At 40.2% G+C, this 16,052-nt stretch overlaps 1 protein-coding gene across 2 annotated transcripts in view; it reads left to right on the forward strand.

Annotated features, from left to right (window-relative positions):
• The window catches only part of ANO2 (anoctamin 2), a 146,978-nt gene extending 132,022 nt beyond the window's left edge, over positions 1-14,956 (forward strand). Inside the window, exons 21-25 of one of the 2 annotated variants that reach the window (XM_038153088.1) lie at positions 4,539-4,691; positions 4,799-4,851; positions 6,870-7,051; positions 11,744-11,849; positions 13,275-14,956. In XM_038153088.1, coding sequence (XP_038009016.1) covers positions 4,539-4,691; positions 4,799-4,851; positions 6,870-7,051; positions 11,744-11,849; positions 13,275-13,556 — 776 coding nt within the window. In that variant the 3' untranslated portion in view covers positions 13,557-14,956. The remainder of the gene's footprint in view (positions 1-4,538; positions 4,692-4,798; positions 4,852-6,869; positions 7,052-11,743; positions 11,850-13,274) is intronic. The other variant, XR_005258835.1, reaches the window with a different exon arrangement.
• The last annotated feature ends 1,096 nt before the right edge of the window (positions 14,957-16,052 follow it).

The raw sequence follows: 16,052 nt of genomic DNA on the forward strand, positions 1-16,052 counted from the left end.
AAGAAATAAATGCAGAAGTACCACCACAGTCTGTTAAGGTTTGGGGGTTCCTGTTCCACGGAAGTCGTCCCAGCCCCAAGCCTGCCAGAGCTTGGACAACGCTCTCAGGAGTATGATGGGATTCTTGGGCTGTCCTGTGCAGGGCCAGGAGTTGGTCTTTGATGACTCCCTTCCAACTTGGGATATTCCATGATTCTATTCCATGGCTCTGACTTGTAGTATCAAGGTTTAAGCTACTGATGTTATAAATCACTAAGCCTGTCATTTCGATCAGTCCCTTGTGCCAGGTTCCTAAACTCCGGCGAGCTCCTCAGCCTGCAGCCACTCAGGGATGATTCAGGGAAAACAAAGAGATGAATTATTGATCTAAACATTTGTTTACAGCAGGAGGTGAGCTTCCCAAGTGGAGAAGCCTCACAGTCTGCCCAGCTGTGCCCTGCCTGTGGAATTTGCAGACAAATGTGCAGCAGATGAAAGCCAAGCTGCACTTCCCCAGCCCCAGTTGCTGCCGTAGGTCTATGTCCTTGCTCTCAGCTGTCAGATCCACTGCTCAGACCACCCACGCTGGCAGGAAGCACCTGGTACAGCTCAGCACTGAACCAGTCAGCTGGGATTGTTGTCAAGGGCATCATGCTGCAAGAGGCAGCTGAGCAGATTATTTTGTCTATTTCTCTAATTTTCATCTGGGGACAGTGGGAAGGGAAGCAATGAAGAAGGCCAGAGGAAGCTTTTTTTTGCTCCTGAATTGCTAAAAAAGGCAGGGTTACTGGAATGCAAGAAGAGGTATGATATTAAGGAAAAGAGAGATATCTAGCTGCTGTTTCAGAAATTCTTTCTTAGTTTTCACACTGATTTACTCAGGCAACCTCCCTCAGGCATCAGTGGCAATCTGGAATGGAGCCGCTGAAGGAGGAATTGCAGATGGGGCTTGCTGCAGCCTTTGGGTTTTCCCCATGCAGATGGTGATGGGGTTTCATGCAGAAGCAAACAGATTACATCTCCAAGAGTGAGTAGTCACTATATTCAGGTTTGTCCTGCTCCCACTTTTAAGGATGGGGACATCCTTAGCTAAGACTCTTGCCTCCAAGTCTATCATTCACTAGGCTGTACCCTAATCACTGGCAGTCCTTGCCTTTTTTATCCAAAGATCCAATCTCTTTTACTGATTTCTGTCAAAACCTGGAGTCTGGCCCACTGCCCACATGGCAAATCACGTATTCTCTTTGCACTTTGTTATGAAGCAAATTAATCCCATTAAGGCAGCACTTCTCAGAAGAACAGTGCTTGGAGCAGTCTCAGGATGTGTTTTACAGCATGATGTGCCACAGGTAAAGGAGTTTTCAATGATAACTACCCCACTTAAATTTTGGGATGTCCATTTCCAATCTGCTTTCATTTTTGTTCTTATTTCTTATTCTAATAATCCTGAAGCCTAAGAGAGACTTCCACCTCCTCATTCTCCTACCCCTGCCCTCATTTAAATCACGTTAGGTTCATAGAAATAGCAAGATTTACTGGTTATTTTTTAACCTCCTCTGTTTTCCCCTTTGGGAAAGGTTTCTCTTTGTTCACTGAAATTGGTTTATGCAAAATATCAGTCACTCAAGTCCATGCCAACAAATTAGATTAGCTGTAAGAAGGAATTTTTTTACAATGAGGGTGGTGAAACACTGGCATAGGTTGCTCAGAGAGGTGGTGCATGCTCCATCCTTGGAAACATTCCAGGTCAGGTTGGATGAAGCTCTGAGCAACAGGATCTAGTTGAAATTCCCTGCTCATTGTATGGGTTTGGACTAGATGACATTTAAATGTCTCTTCCAGCCCAAATGATTCTGTGGATAACAAGATTAATTTTTTAGGGTGAAAGTCTATGAATCTGGTTTCACCAGCAGACTCTGCTGAGCTTTTTTGTTGTGCAGGCTTGGCTGTCAATAGTACATCTGCACAAAGATTTGATTTGCACCAATGATATTCCTGATGACTATTTGTTTTGGTATTATTGACTGACATATTCCTGCATTTCTTAGTGGAGACATTCTTAAAATGCTTGAGTGATAAGAAAATTTTGCTCAAGTAATCCTGAAACATAAAATGTCACTGTCAACATGCGTCAAATTTGTCCTTAGCATTTCCTGCTTCCAAACCTGTGAAAAGACTTTTGACCCAGGCCAACATACCATACCATGTGCATTCCCAAAGTCAGTAGCATGTACAGCAACTTCCTCTTCCACGTGGCAGCAAGTTTGCAACGTGTGCAACTGGCCTGCAGTGATAGAAGTTGGCAAGAAATCAATATTTAGAATAGCAATAAATATTCCTAATACAATAAATTTTATTAAATTGGCTCCAAGAGTGCAAAATTATGCACATGAATGTCTGAAATTTATACCACTCGTGTTTCCTTGAGAAGAAACTGAAATCAGCAATGATTTTCAGATTCCTATTTCATTTGGTATTCCTTTCTCTAGCATAACCCCTCTAGGAGTCCAAACTTCATGTGGCAATTGATTAAAAACATTTTTCCTCAAGGAGAAGTAATAATAAAAGGTTTCATCATGCAACTTCTGTTTAAAGACAATGGCACAAGGAAAAAATAATCGGATCCAATGTCTGTAGCTACTGACTACTATAAGGATTAATCTGAGAGGTTTGGAAGAATTTCCCCTAAAGCAGGAAAAGCCATCAAAAAAGCAATGTGTGAGGCAGAAAAATAAAAAAAAATTGCTGAAGAGAAACCTGCATTTTTCTATAATCTCTATAATGAGGATGGTTTTGAAAATACCATTGGTGGTTGTGTGTAGGCTTGTTGCATACATTTATTGCAGAAGAGTTATAAACTACCCCTTTTCCTTAGTTTTTTCAGCCAGGCCTGGCTGTATATTGAAAACTTTCTTTCTAGGATTTGGAAAGCTGCTTAGCACAGAAGTGATTTTTCCACTGTTTACTTCCAGTAACATGTGATCCTATGACAGATATTTTTGATAAAGAAGAGAGAAAAAAAAGCAACTAAATTGTAAATAAATAACTTGTCTTCAGTGAGGCTTTGAGGTAAAAGATACTTGGGTTACTCACACTACTGAGCATGGAAATCTTGTAGAATAAGTGATCCACACCACGGAAGGTTTTGAACATTTTTTCATGAACTTGAAAAAAATTTAAACTGCATTTTCACAGACAATGAATGAGGGAGCTACAAACAACATCAAAGCAAATGTGTGTGTGGTTTATTCTTAAAGCATTGCAAATATTTCTTTTTTTTTTTTTTATTTTATTTATTTACAGAATCCTCCCAGCTGTATTCCTACCGAATTCACTTAGAGCCAAATAAGCCACATTTTGGGGCTATGTATTTTTCTAAGCATTTCACAGTTTTTGGGGACATTATTTTAACATCTGGTTTTATTTCCTTGTTAATTTCTTTTCCTGACTCTGAACATTAAATAGTCAGGAAAGTATGATTTCAAGGGCAGGATGTTTGTATGCTTTGAAAAAGCTTCATCTTTGTGTATACACTTAATCTCAGAGCAAAACAATAAGAATGAAACTCTAAAGGCCATATAATTGATATACAGAGATTTTGCTTTCATGTGCAAATATATTGTTCCTGAGATTAGAAAGAGGAAATATCTGAGGACTTGTACACAAAAAAAAGGTGTATGTGACAGAAGGTCCTGGGGGAAACTGGGGGAAACTGTTTCAAGAGTTAGTTGTAGGTTGTGACAACAATGCTGAAGGAAAATATTTTAAAGTATAATATTGTGCTATGTGCACAGAATATTGTGCTGTTTTCTCAGAAAAGTGCAATTCCTCCCTCAGTGGAGAGAGAATTTATAACAGGGATTTGCGACAAAAGAAGCCACAGTAAATAGGGCATTGAAATACACCAATACTTTTTCTATGCTAATATTTTTTTAAGTCTGAGATGTAGATCACAGTCAGATTTATTAGTTTAATATATATATTTTAATATATATTTATATAAAATTCACCTTTGTTTTGATTTAAAGAGGAGTATTTCTGAACTTGGAGGATAGCAGTTGCAGAAGGGATGAGACTGCTGCACAGCACCACTGGCTCCTGCATCCACAGAGACACTTCTGTTCTTGCTTTTCACAGGCTTCCACCAAGTTTTTCAAAGGAAGCTGGGAAGAAATAGTGGCACCTTGTAGATTTTCTCCTTTTGCTTGATTGTGTATCATTTTCCTTACAGGGAAAAGGACAGGAAAGAAACAGCATGGACTAATCAGTTAATTATGTATAAATGCAGAAAAATAGACCCTGAACCCTTTGTCCTTTATTAAATTTATTGCTTCCTTTGGTTTGTGCTTGTTCTAGCAGCTTGAAGCTTTATTGGAAACATTCATAAAGCATAGTGACAAACTTTTGTCTTTTCATAGCCCTACTCTGGGATATTTATTCCTGGGACCAAACTGGGAAGTGGAATTTTATGGGGTTGGTAATGCACAAAGCTCATCAACAATTTGCTGCTCCCTTCATAAGCTATCAAAAAAACGTTGTGTTGGTTTTTTTTCCCCCAGTTATCCAGTTTGGCTTTGTCACACTCTTTGTTGCCTCCTTCCCTCTGGCCCCTGTCTTTGCTCTTCTGAACAACATCATTGAGGTTCGTCTTGATGCAAAAAAATTTGTTACTGAGCTGAGGAGGCCAGACACAGTGAGAGAAAAAGATATAGGTAAGTAATTAAAGAGCATTGCAGTGAAGATAAGACCAAAAATACAATTAAACAAGGAAGAAAATTTATAGTGAACCCATTAATAAGTTTTTTTCTTTCACTTACAGGTATTTGGTATAACATCTTGAGTGGTATTGGAAAGCTTTCAGTGATTATTAATGTAAGTGTTTAGTTGCACCAGTTTATAACCATGATCTTGGGAGCCTCTACTGTTACTTCAATGTAATTTAAAATTCTTTATAATATACTGTTTATAGTTGTTCATATTTTGTTGCCCCTTCAACATAATTTAAAAGTGGCATCTAATTTTCTTAATTGCTCCAATACAACATAATACAGATATATTATGTTTATTGTGCTATATGTATTCCCTAAGTAAAATTTTCCTCTATATGCTTTAAGATAAAAAATCTCATGCCCTAGGACTTTAATCCTAATAGTTTCTAGTAGGTTTTTAGCCTACAGATCATAATCTCATAGAATCATTTACGTTGGAAAATACCTTTAAGGTAATGGAATAATACCAGAGATATTAAAGATATCAAAGCCCTTTAGAAAGGGAGGTGATTTTCACTAGTGAAGGGAGAACTTGTGGAGAGGTGTTACGCAATTTCTTTAATAAAACAGCTCCCGGCACAACAGCACAGCACTTTAATGCATCCAGAGGGTAGTGTTGTTTCACTTGGGTGGAGTTCACATTGTTCACTCGTGGCTCTCCAGTTTGCAAGAATTAAGGTAGGAAGTCTGTGGAACCCTGCACATCCCCATAATCTCATTGTCAGGCACAGACCTCTGCTGTCCAGCACTGAGCTGTGCTGGAGGAGAAAAACTCTGCTGCCTCTATTCAGTTTTTCTCTGAATACACTTTGCAGATTTATGATCCTTGATTATTTCCTGTGTTGATCAAATTCTGGAAATGTTTATTTCCTGGGGATTCTAGTAAAGTATGATTAGATACCTTTTATTGAAAGAAATGTAAATATGTGCATACCCATTTGAAAAAAAATATTGAATGCCCAATTCTGCTTCTCCATCTGGATAATATTGGCACAGGAAATTATTATGTAGCAAAATATAGTTTTAAATCATCATAGGATTGTAGAATGGTTGGGGTTGGATGGGACATTAAAGATCAACTCATTCTAAGGCCCCTGCCATGGGCAGGGAGGTCTTCCACTATCCCAGGGTGCTCAGAGCCCCATCCAGCCTGGCCTTGGACACTTCCAGGGATGGGGCAGCCCCAGCTGCTCTGGGCAACCTGTTCCAGGCACTTGGCACCCTCATAGGGAAGAATTTCTTCCCAATATTCCATCTAAACCTGCTCTCTGTCAGTGTGAAGCCATTACCCCTTGTCCTGTCACTCTAGGCCCTTGTCAAAAGTCCCTCTCCAGGTCTCTTGGAGTCTCTTCAGGCATAGCAAAGGGCTCTTAAGTCTCCTCCTAAATCCTATTATTTTCCAGGCTGAACAATCCCAATTCTCTTGGTCTGTCTCCATAGCAGAGGGGCTGCAGCCCTCTGGCTATCTTCATGGCCTCCTCTGGACCCGCTCCAACAGGAGAAAGTCCAGAGCAGAAAGCAAAGGGATTTTTATTGGTATGATGTAGAGATTTCTGTGACTGATTGCCCCCACAATTACACCAGGTTTATGGGATACCAGTCTCACAAGGTTTAATACCAGCATGAGATCCCCCTGTGTGAGATGTGTGAATCCTCATGCAGAGGGGAAATGGACATTTACACTCAACAGGTTTGGTGTAACTACGCCAAAATATAGCTCAAATTATACCAACTGGCTATTAGGTCTTGTTGGAGGGTTTGTTTGTTTTTTTTTTTTAAACTAGTGTTAAACCTCCTAATGGCTCCAGAGATGAAAAGAATTGGAGCAATGTACAGTCCATTAATGGCTTTTGCTACTTCCCTCGCTGAGCCTTCTCTTGGAGAGACAGAGCAGGTTACCTGTGCAAATATTCTGTTCCAAGTCTGGCAATATAACTCTGCCTTCATTCTGTACCAATTCTGACCATATAACTCTCCCTACACCACCACTCTAAATTTACCTGAACATGAAAATTTTCCCCTGAAGTACTTAACCTGGAGACACAGACACAGATTCATGATACTGTTGTTTGCTTGCTTGTTTGTTTTTTTTGTTTTTTTTTTTTTTTTTCCATCTCTCAGGCTTTTGTCATTGCTGTCACCTCTGATTTCATCCCACGCCTTATGTATCAATATGCATACAGCCAGAACGGAACCATGCATGGCTTCATCAATCACACCCTCTCATACTTCAATGTCAGCCAGCTCAAGGCTGGGACACAGCCAGAAAACTCCCTGTTTGCACAGGAGGTTTCATTCTGCAGGTAAGGGCAGTTTGCACAGTTGAGGGAATTTCTTTGGCTCTTATGTCATTTTTCAAAGTGGGAATTGATAAAATTCACTTATAGGGCCACATATTCAGCAATATTCATATGCCTTTGAAAATGTGGCTTTGGAAGTGAATTTTTAGAGAATTCTCACTGTGTTACAAGGTCTTTAAAAGGGCATTAAAAGGCAAAATAAAAAATTTAGACAGACTTGACCCACAGAAAAAAGCAAACTAACACTTTCTTTACTGAAAGATTCATCTTTAATTAAAAATAATGATTTTTTAAATGGACACTCAGTAATTAGAACCAGGCTTTCTCTGTCTTTATTAAATTCAGTCCTTACTTGCTGAGATATGAGTTTTCAATATATTATGCCTATCTTTAGAATCTGCACCAGCACCATGTACCTGTCTTCTATTTCAGATACATCTTTTCTGATTGGGAAAACAAGGCTCAGCTTCATTTAAAATATGTCCCAAATACTAGATACCTATAGAGTAGTTCCAGTTTGTATGAAAAATCACTAATGTGGCTCCAGCTTTCAAAGTAACTTGGTATTTTCATAATAATATGCGGAAATGCAAAGGGCTGGTTTAAAGTATTACAACCCCCAGCTGTTCAAAACTTAGCTGCTTGGGGTCAGTGTTATACTCAACAGCCTGTCTCCCCTTCCTTCTTGACTCCCTTGAAATCACCCTGTGCTTGGTCTCTGCAATGGCACAAAATAATTATAAAAGTTCTTCTTCCATTTATTTAAGTATAGCCTTAATGTAGAGTGGTTTTCCATCTCTTGCTTTGATGTGCAATATATTTCACACTGATTTTAAGTGGGGTATATATCTTGCCCAACTATAACCCACAAAATGACACATCCCCGTTCGTTCATTGGAAGCAGGGTAAACAGGGAGAGAAATCTGTCCCTGTCACTCTGGCAGTGCTGTTGGGATTGCCTTTGGGGGGAGCCTGCCTTCTCACCTTGATTACAATAGAGGATAGATGAATGCACTCCTAACTTTTAAGCAAGTTATAAGCTACTGAGCTCTGCAATTACCCATTTCTACTGCTGGGACTTGTTTATTAGCAAACTATTCCCTGTTAGAGTATGCAGTCTCTCTGGAATTTCAGATTTGTAAGTCTGTGAAATGCTTTTCTACTCTAGCACTTTTTAATTTTTCATCCCTAAATTCTCATGTGTTTTCCTTCAACAAGCATCTTGATCCACTTCACTGTGATTTTGCTACTTTCACTATGCTGCTTTTTACCTTTTTCCAGCCACTGGCCTCTGTTTATAGATGTTTAAGTGCTGGTGTGTTTGGAAATTTGTGCATTAACAACAGGGTGAAAGGCACTCCTCACATTAGTATGGCCATACACTGCCAAATACTCAACAGAGCTCAAGTACAGGGAGAAGGGAATCATCTACACTGTGTTCAAAAGTGGTCTCTGCCTGATGACACCATCTAAGAGACTGAAAAGAGGAAAAAAATTATTTTGTTAGTGTGAGTGAGACAGAACTATGGGAACATTTCTCTTATCAGAAGACAATCGGGAAAATATGTCAGCATCCACAAACACTGTTTCTCATTATCATCTGCCTCATTTGAATCTTATCGTAATTTCAGCTTTGGACAGAACTATCACTGTGATAAATATGGGGTATCTAACTTGCGTCCCAAGAGACAGGCAACCGAACACTGCCCCTCAAGCTGGAAATAAAATCTGTATTTCTGTTTCTGGCAAATGCATTGGGAACAAGCTGACCTCTCTTATTCTTAGATTTCTGTGACCTCTGGAGATAAATGTGGTTGTAATGAGACTGCATTTTTCTCCTTACGGGCATTGCCAGAGATTAAGGTATCTTAAAAATAACTGTAACAAGCCAGAAACAACTTTGCCACTGAACATACGGAATAAATTCTTTAAATAGTTAGAGCAGCATTTTCTGCAGTGCTGTGAAGTCTTTGGCACTGCTTCCAAATAAAGGTTGCTGTAAAGCTGTTCTGATGCACAGTATTAGCTGTAATTTTACTTTTTTTTTCTTTCAGGGAAAAATGGCATTTGTATAGCTGAAGGCAAATTAGAAGCAAATCTTGCTAAGATATTGGTTATTTTTATTGGTTTTTCCCTTTTAATCCTCGTAGCCTTGTGTGATGATGAAGTACATACCAATCTACTGGTCACACTGAAAACAGGAAGCAGCAGATATGGAGTCATTCAAGGGACTTTTCCTTTAACATGGGTCTGCTCCAACATTCAGCAACTTTATAAAGTGTCTTTGAATTTATTTTCTTAATGTCATGGGATTCATCTCATCTATTCCCAATGATCAGTGGTCATTTTTCCCTGGCTAATATTTTTATACTCCTGCACTGCTGATTCAACGATTATGGATGTTTTCTCCAATTTCTTCTATCCTGAGTTGGAAGGGACCCACAAGGATCATCAAATCCTGACCCTGCACAGAAGACCCCAAAAATCACACTTGAGGAAACTGTCCAAATGCTTCTTGAGCTGACAAGATGGTCTTTGTAAAAAAGAAACTACATGTAGAATCTAGGGATTAGAAAAGGCCCTTTGGAGTCCCATGTGCCAGAGAATAATTTTAAAAAGGAGGTGGGGAGGAGGCCCAGCTACCTCATCTATAGCTCTGGCAACATTTTCCTTCACCATAAATCATTTGCTAGTTCTGTTGAGTGTAAATTCAGGCATCACAAGCAGTGTGATTCCCAGCTGAGCCAGGTGAAATTTCCAAGGGGTCTGATGTCCTGCAACATTTACATAATTTGTGAAGCTCAGAATGCATTAAATGGAAAATCCACCACAGTTGGTGACCCTTCTAGGTGAACCTGGGCTCCATTTCAAGACTGGGATTGATTTATAGTGGTCAGCAAAGTCCACAAGAAACTCAGTGGCTTTCCTTGGCTTTGATGTTCAAGCAGATTAAGTTCAAGGGAACTGACTTTGGCCCTTGATGCAGCACACGTACAGATTTGAGCAACATGTGGGAGTCCACAATGTCCAGAAAAGTACCAGAGAGGGGATCTGGCAGTGCAGGAACAGCACAGGAATCCTAAGACAGGACCTGTGCATGCACTGCTGAACAAAACCATCCAGGGGCTAACACAGCCCAGGGAGTCCTTCCCTAAATTAACATAGCCCCCAGTTTAAAGTGGTATTCTCCTCCCCGTGGGCTGTACCTCATGCTCTTTGTCTCCAGAAGCTGCAGCACAGAATGACATCCAGCATTCCAGACTCAGTTTCTTGGGGGTGGGGAACAGCAGGATGTAGGGAATGTGTAGACTGCAAATGTGTAATTTAACACAAATTAATTTAATGCAAAATTTAATGCAAAACCGTGTGGGTAGAACCTGAAAGTAATTTTGGCAAGCGCACCTGCAAACTGAAGCTGACAGATTTTATATATGAACCTTCTCCATTATCCCCCAACGGAGGCTTTTGCACAATCTAATGAATCTTACTGTCAGGACGGGTTTTGTGGTATTCAAAACAGATCTTCCCTTTCTTAATTTCATCCTATTACTCCTAGTCAAACACTAGGAACAGCACTAAATTATTCCTTTCAGTCCTAAGGGCACAATTTGCGCATGGTTATCATGTCCAACTGTGTCTGTTACTTACCAAAGTGGAGCATACATGTGCTGCTCTTTAATCTTCCCGATGAGTCAATGTCCTCAGGCCTTGTACTGTTCTTCTGAACTACCTTCAATTTGTCACCATCTTTTCCAATCTGCACAGCTGAATGGCTGAATGCAGCAATCCAGGTGTGGATTTACCTGGGCTATTCAGAGGAAGGCTAATTCCCCATGGAAGCACCATTGTGGCTTTTGTTGATACACCCACAAGTCATACATTGTCCTGCTGCCATATTTCAAACTTGTGCTAACTTGCTAGCCTCTGCAAGCTCCAGGCTATTTCCACTTTCAAACAATATCCCTTCAAAGATCCTTCAAGTGTTTTATTTTTAATTATTTTCCATTTCCCCATATTATTCTCATTGTGTTTCCTGCCTCCATTTCTTATTGCTTTCTGTGTTTCCTGCTATTTGCAAAACTTTCCATTTTAGGAACATCTGTGATTTTTATTAGCCTGTTGTTTACTTCCAAATGATTGATGATAATACTAAAAGCAACAGTCTTTACACCAAACCACTAAGGCTCTGTTTTATCCTGTCCAAGGCTAGACAATTTAGGAAGTGCCTTCCCCATGGCTCCCCCTTTCGTTAATGCAAAGACAGGAATCAACAAAGCATGAATCACATTTTGCGTGGGCTGAATTATTCCCTAAATTAATCTAAATTAATCAAGTTTTAGGTGAAATGAATACAGGTTTATTCTGCTTTCATTTCCAGATTTTATTCCATGTACATTGATGTCAATTTACATTATAAAATAAAGGGGACTTCTGTCAATCCTCTACAATCTGGATATTTCAAAAGTTAAAAGAATGTTCTGATTTTGGTTACAACTGTGAAAACCAGACTGTGTTCAATTCAGTGGTGGTAGTCCAGCTCTAATTCTGAAGTTGTATTTCGTAATAAGGGTTGAAGTAAGAACATCTGGAGGAATTGGTTCTTTGGGTTTTGTGATTGGAAAATCACATTAATCACAGCAATTAGTTCTGGAGGAAATTGCTGGACTGTTATAACTGAGCTGTTTCCATCTCCAGGTTCAAAGACTACAGAGAACCACCTTGGTCCCCACACCAGTACGAGTTTTCTAAGCAGTACTGGGCAGTCTTGTCTGCTCGCTTGGCTTTTGTGATTCTATTTCAGGTAAGTCTGCTGAGTTGCTTCACTTTCAGACACAGAAATATCACCATAGATAGATCCAAATGCATGTTCAAAGCAGCCCATGTCCAGTAGATGTGGAAAGCAAGACCTACAGCTTCCTTAGCCCTTGGCGTTAGCAGTGATCCCCAAAATACCCCAGGCTTTTGAACGTTTAAGTGGACATTGTCAACTTTTATACTCTTATAGCCACCACTTGTAGAAAGCACATAAATGCTGTGTAAGCTTGTTAAGTGCTGTTCTTTACCCAAAGCAAGAAATAAACAGAAGTAATAAATTGTCCAAGGATTTTTGCTACTTTATTGAATGGAGCACAGTAAATTGTCCCCAGTGTGAGGATTTATTAGCAAGGGATTTCCTATCATGTCTTGCCTTTCCAATGGCTTCCTTCTGCCCTCCTCCATGATCTGGGATCCTTCCACAACCAAATTGAGCCCATCCCTCTTTTTCAAATCTGCTTTTATTTTGTCCCCACCTGGCAAGTGTTCCCAAGTGTTTCTGTGAATCTTGCCTTGTTTTGCCGTGCCTTCAGTAATTTTCCACTACTGGCTGCAAAGCTCTTGAAAGCAACTGGTTCTGCTGGGCTTCAGACTCTCTGCCTGCTCTGCCAGAGAACATTCCCTGGTTAATTAACTCCATCATCTCGGATGGGGACAGAGATTTCATGCTAGCAGCCCTGTCAGCCAACTGCTCTCACACTTTCCAGGCATTACACAACACACTTCTCAAAGCATTATCATGACAATATAAACCCCCAAAGCATTGCTTATTTATAGATTTCACAAGCAGGCAAACCTTTTTGCCCAATCTGCTTCCTGCTTGATGTTATGAGCAGCACCTGTAATCACCTTGACACCCTGAGGTTTCGGATTTTGGCTTGCACAGTGTGGTAGTGTAAAAAACAATCCTGCTTGTCAGCAGACAGAAGGATTTGAGGACAGAATGGCCATGAAAGTTGTCTGCTATGTGCTCAGGCCACACTGGAAACACATGGGTATCTTTGCCTTGTGTTTCAGGATTTTTGATGGTATTGGAGGATGTCCTTATATTAATGGATTCTGAACTCAGTATCAAGGAATTGGATGTTGAGAACTGGGCACTTTTGGATGCCTGTAAAGAATAATGCTGGTTTAGCTACTAAGGCCATAGATTATTTGATGATTCCATGTCCTTTCCTATTTCAAACCTAACTGAAGCATGTGTTTAATTCAGCCTCTGCACTGAGGGTTAGCTGTGCACAAACCTGAGCTGTTTCTTTAAATAAAGACTTAATCAACTGCTTACTACCACACACCACCAGCAAAATATGTTTGACATCTGTCTCATAGCTATAACAAAGGTTTGGTTTTGCTCCAGTGCGAGTATTTTGGGTTTTTCATGCTTGCTTCACGTCTGCTGCTGTGCTTGCAGAACCTGGTGATGTTCCTCAGTGTTCTGGTTGACTGGATGATCCCTGACATCCCCAAGGACATCAGTGAACAGATCAAAAAGGAGAAGACCGTGCTTGTTGACTTCTTCCTGAAGGAAGAGCACGAAAAGCTGAAGCTGATCGAAAGCTTTATTGCACACGACAAGCAGAAACGCAGGACCGGGACCAAAAGCAGAAGGACCAGGGCTGCCAGCTTCTCCCAGTGTCACCGCATCCTCAAGGGCAGCTTCACCTCCTTCAGCTCACAGCACACTGTGGTGTGACTCCTGAGGGAAGGGAATAGCCTGTGCTTGCCTCTGCTTACTGCATGATGTGATTCTGAGCCTAGAATGAGGGAAGGAGAGAAGGGACAGGGAGCAAAAGGAGGCTCTTTTTCTTCCTTAGAATCTCCAGATGTGAGTGGCTCTGTTACAATTTAAATGCCCTCTGGGCTGCAGCATTTCCAGATTTCATCAGTGTGAGGTAAGGGCTATATTGGGGCTGTAGCTGGTTCCTGTGGTGACCATGCATTCAAGTTGGGGAGGCATGCAGGAATTCTCCTGGCAGGAATTTTCCTGGCAACCATCCCTCCCCTCCTGCAGATGCCCTGTGGGGCACAGGGCACTACTGCTTTAGTCTCTATCCTTGGGCAGGTTGGACTGACTGTGGAGAAGGACTGACCTTGGAGAAGGACTGACCATGGAGAAGTGCACACACCTCATGGTCTCATTGGCTGTAGCTGCCAGCAGAGGGTTTGCAAACATGAGGAGACTGAAGGAGTCTTTGTGCCTTCCTAACCTACGCTGCCACAGGGTGCCACCTCTGGAGGGCATGCAGGGCTCTGGGAGATGTGGGAACAGAAGGAATTTAAATCACAGGGTGCTTGCATCTATGGATATACTATGCTTTGCTTAGCAGGAGCTGGAATGCATGTGCTAGTGAGCAGGGAGGCCATCAGAATGGCTGAAGCTGCCAGAACCAGGGAAGATCCTTGGCACCCATTGTCCTGAGCAAAAAGCTAAAAACCAAACCTTGCATGTTTGAATTTCCTCTCACTTAGACATGGAATTCAGCCAGTGTCAAGAAGAATCATGCCACTGAAACATCAGTGCGAAGCTGAGGAGTGAGAATGGAATCAAGCCCTGTAAATCATGTGGCATCTCCATGTACACTGTATGTAAAGTAACAAAAATTGCTGCTGTTGTGATTTACTGTAAAGTAAAATATTTTGCAGAGCTGCATTTTACTGGAAGGTAAACATATTCACCAACCAAGCTTTCACCTACAAGCATTTAAGGAATAACTTTACTCTGTCATGAATGAAAATTAAACTTTCTTTAAAAATCTGTTTCTTTTCCTGTTGATTTTGTCTCTCACACAGCTTGAAATTCAGAGTCTGGACAAAAGGTTTTCTTCTCATTTTGTCTTCTCAACAATACTTTCAAAACCAGAAAAAATACAAACAAGAAGATATACTTGAGCTTCAGCCATTCTATTCAAGATTTGTCTTTAACATAATAACCTTATTTTATATATTTCTGAAGCCTAAGATTTTACTAATGTCTTAGATGAAAAGATGTGTCTCTGTGACAACTTCTGGTACATAATGGGAGGTGCGAAAATAATTTCTTTTTTCATTCAGTGCCCAAGCTAAGGCACATCAAAATGGGAAAACTGTTTCAGGGTGGGCTGAAATGAAAAAATAAAATTCTTGAAATTTCATTTTTAAAATTTACTTTTGGGTTATTTATTCCTTCAAAATAGAAATGGAATTTGAAAAGATAATGTCATCTGGAATAAAATTGCAAATGTTTAACTTTGTTGAAGAAAAGTCAGTCCTCTCCAAATGTTTTCCTCTTTTTACCTATCAAAACTCCTTGTTTTGTTTTGTTTTAATTTTGTTAGGCGATTGAATGATTTTTTTTCTTTGCTTGTTTGTTTGCTTTTTAAATCTTTGGCTCCCTCATGGAAACTTGTGACAGGCCTGGAACATAACATTTGATTTCTTCACCTCTAAGATCAACATTTACATGAGGGTATGGTATCTCCTTTGAAAACGAATTGTCTCATTTTACTTTCAAAAGGCCAACAAAGCCCTGTTGGGGATTCCATGGTCTAATATATTAAGATAGTCAATATTAATAGCATCTATTCCCTCTTTTACACCAAGAGGATGCCCTGCTGGTGGACCTGTGGATTTGAAACTGTTGAGGCTTTGGAAGTATCTGTGCTTGTTTTTGCAACCCTAGTTTTTTGAAATTCAATCAATTCTTTTCAATCCAAGCCTCTGGTGGGGAGAAAATATGTTTCTAAACAGTAGAAATATCAATCTTGTTTATCATAATTCTTCCTCTCCTTTTTCCAGGAACGTGGGAGGGTGTGCAGAAATTGATTTAGAAAGGAATTGCATGCAGGTTGCATGGCGATGAAGGATTTTCAGAATTAAGGGTTTCCTTAAAATAGCACCATTTTGCACATTTTGTACACCCTTCCTTAGTCCATTAGGCTGTTGTTACATAGGATTTTCATAACAATCAACTGAAATGCTAGCTGTGGTCCAAAAATGATAAAGTTATTCTAGATTTCCTGGCTCAAGGAACTAGAGAAGCCAGCAGATGCACACTAATGCTCTGCAAGTTCTCCTGAGGTTTATACATTTCACCCAAACAAGGCTGGGAAAGAGGCACAGGAGCAATACCTGCTGATGTCCAGATGGGATCTCCCCTGATATCACAAACAGGACAGGCAGCTCAATTATCTTTATTTCTGATACACTCACT

This window comes from Motacilla alba, chromosome 1A (assembly GCF_015832195.1).
Source record: "Motacilla alba alba isolate MOTALB_02 chromosome 1A, Motacilla_alba_V1.0_pri, whole genome shotgun sequence".
Taxonomy (NCBI): domain Eukaryota; kingdom Metazoa; phylum Chordata; class Aves; order Passeriformes; family Motacillidae; genus Motacilla; species Motacilla alba.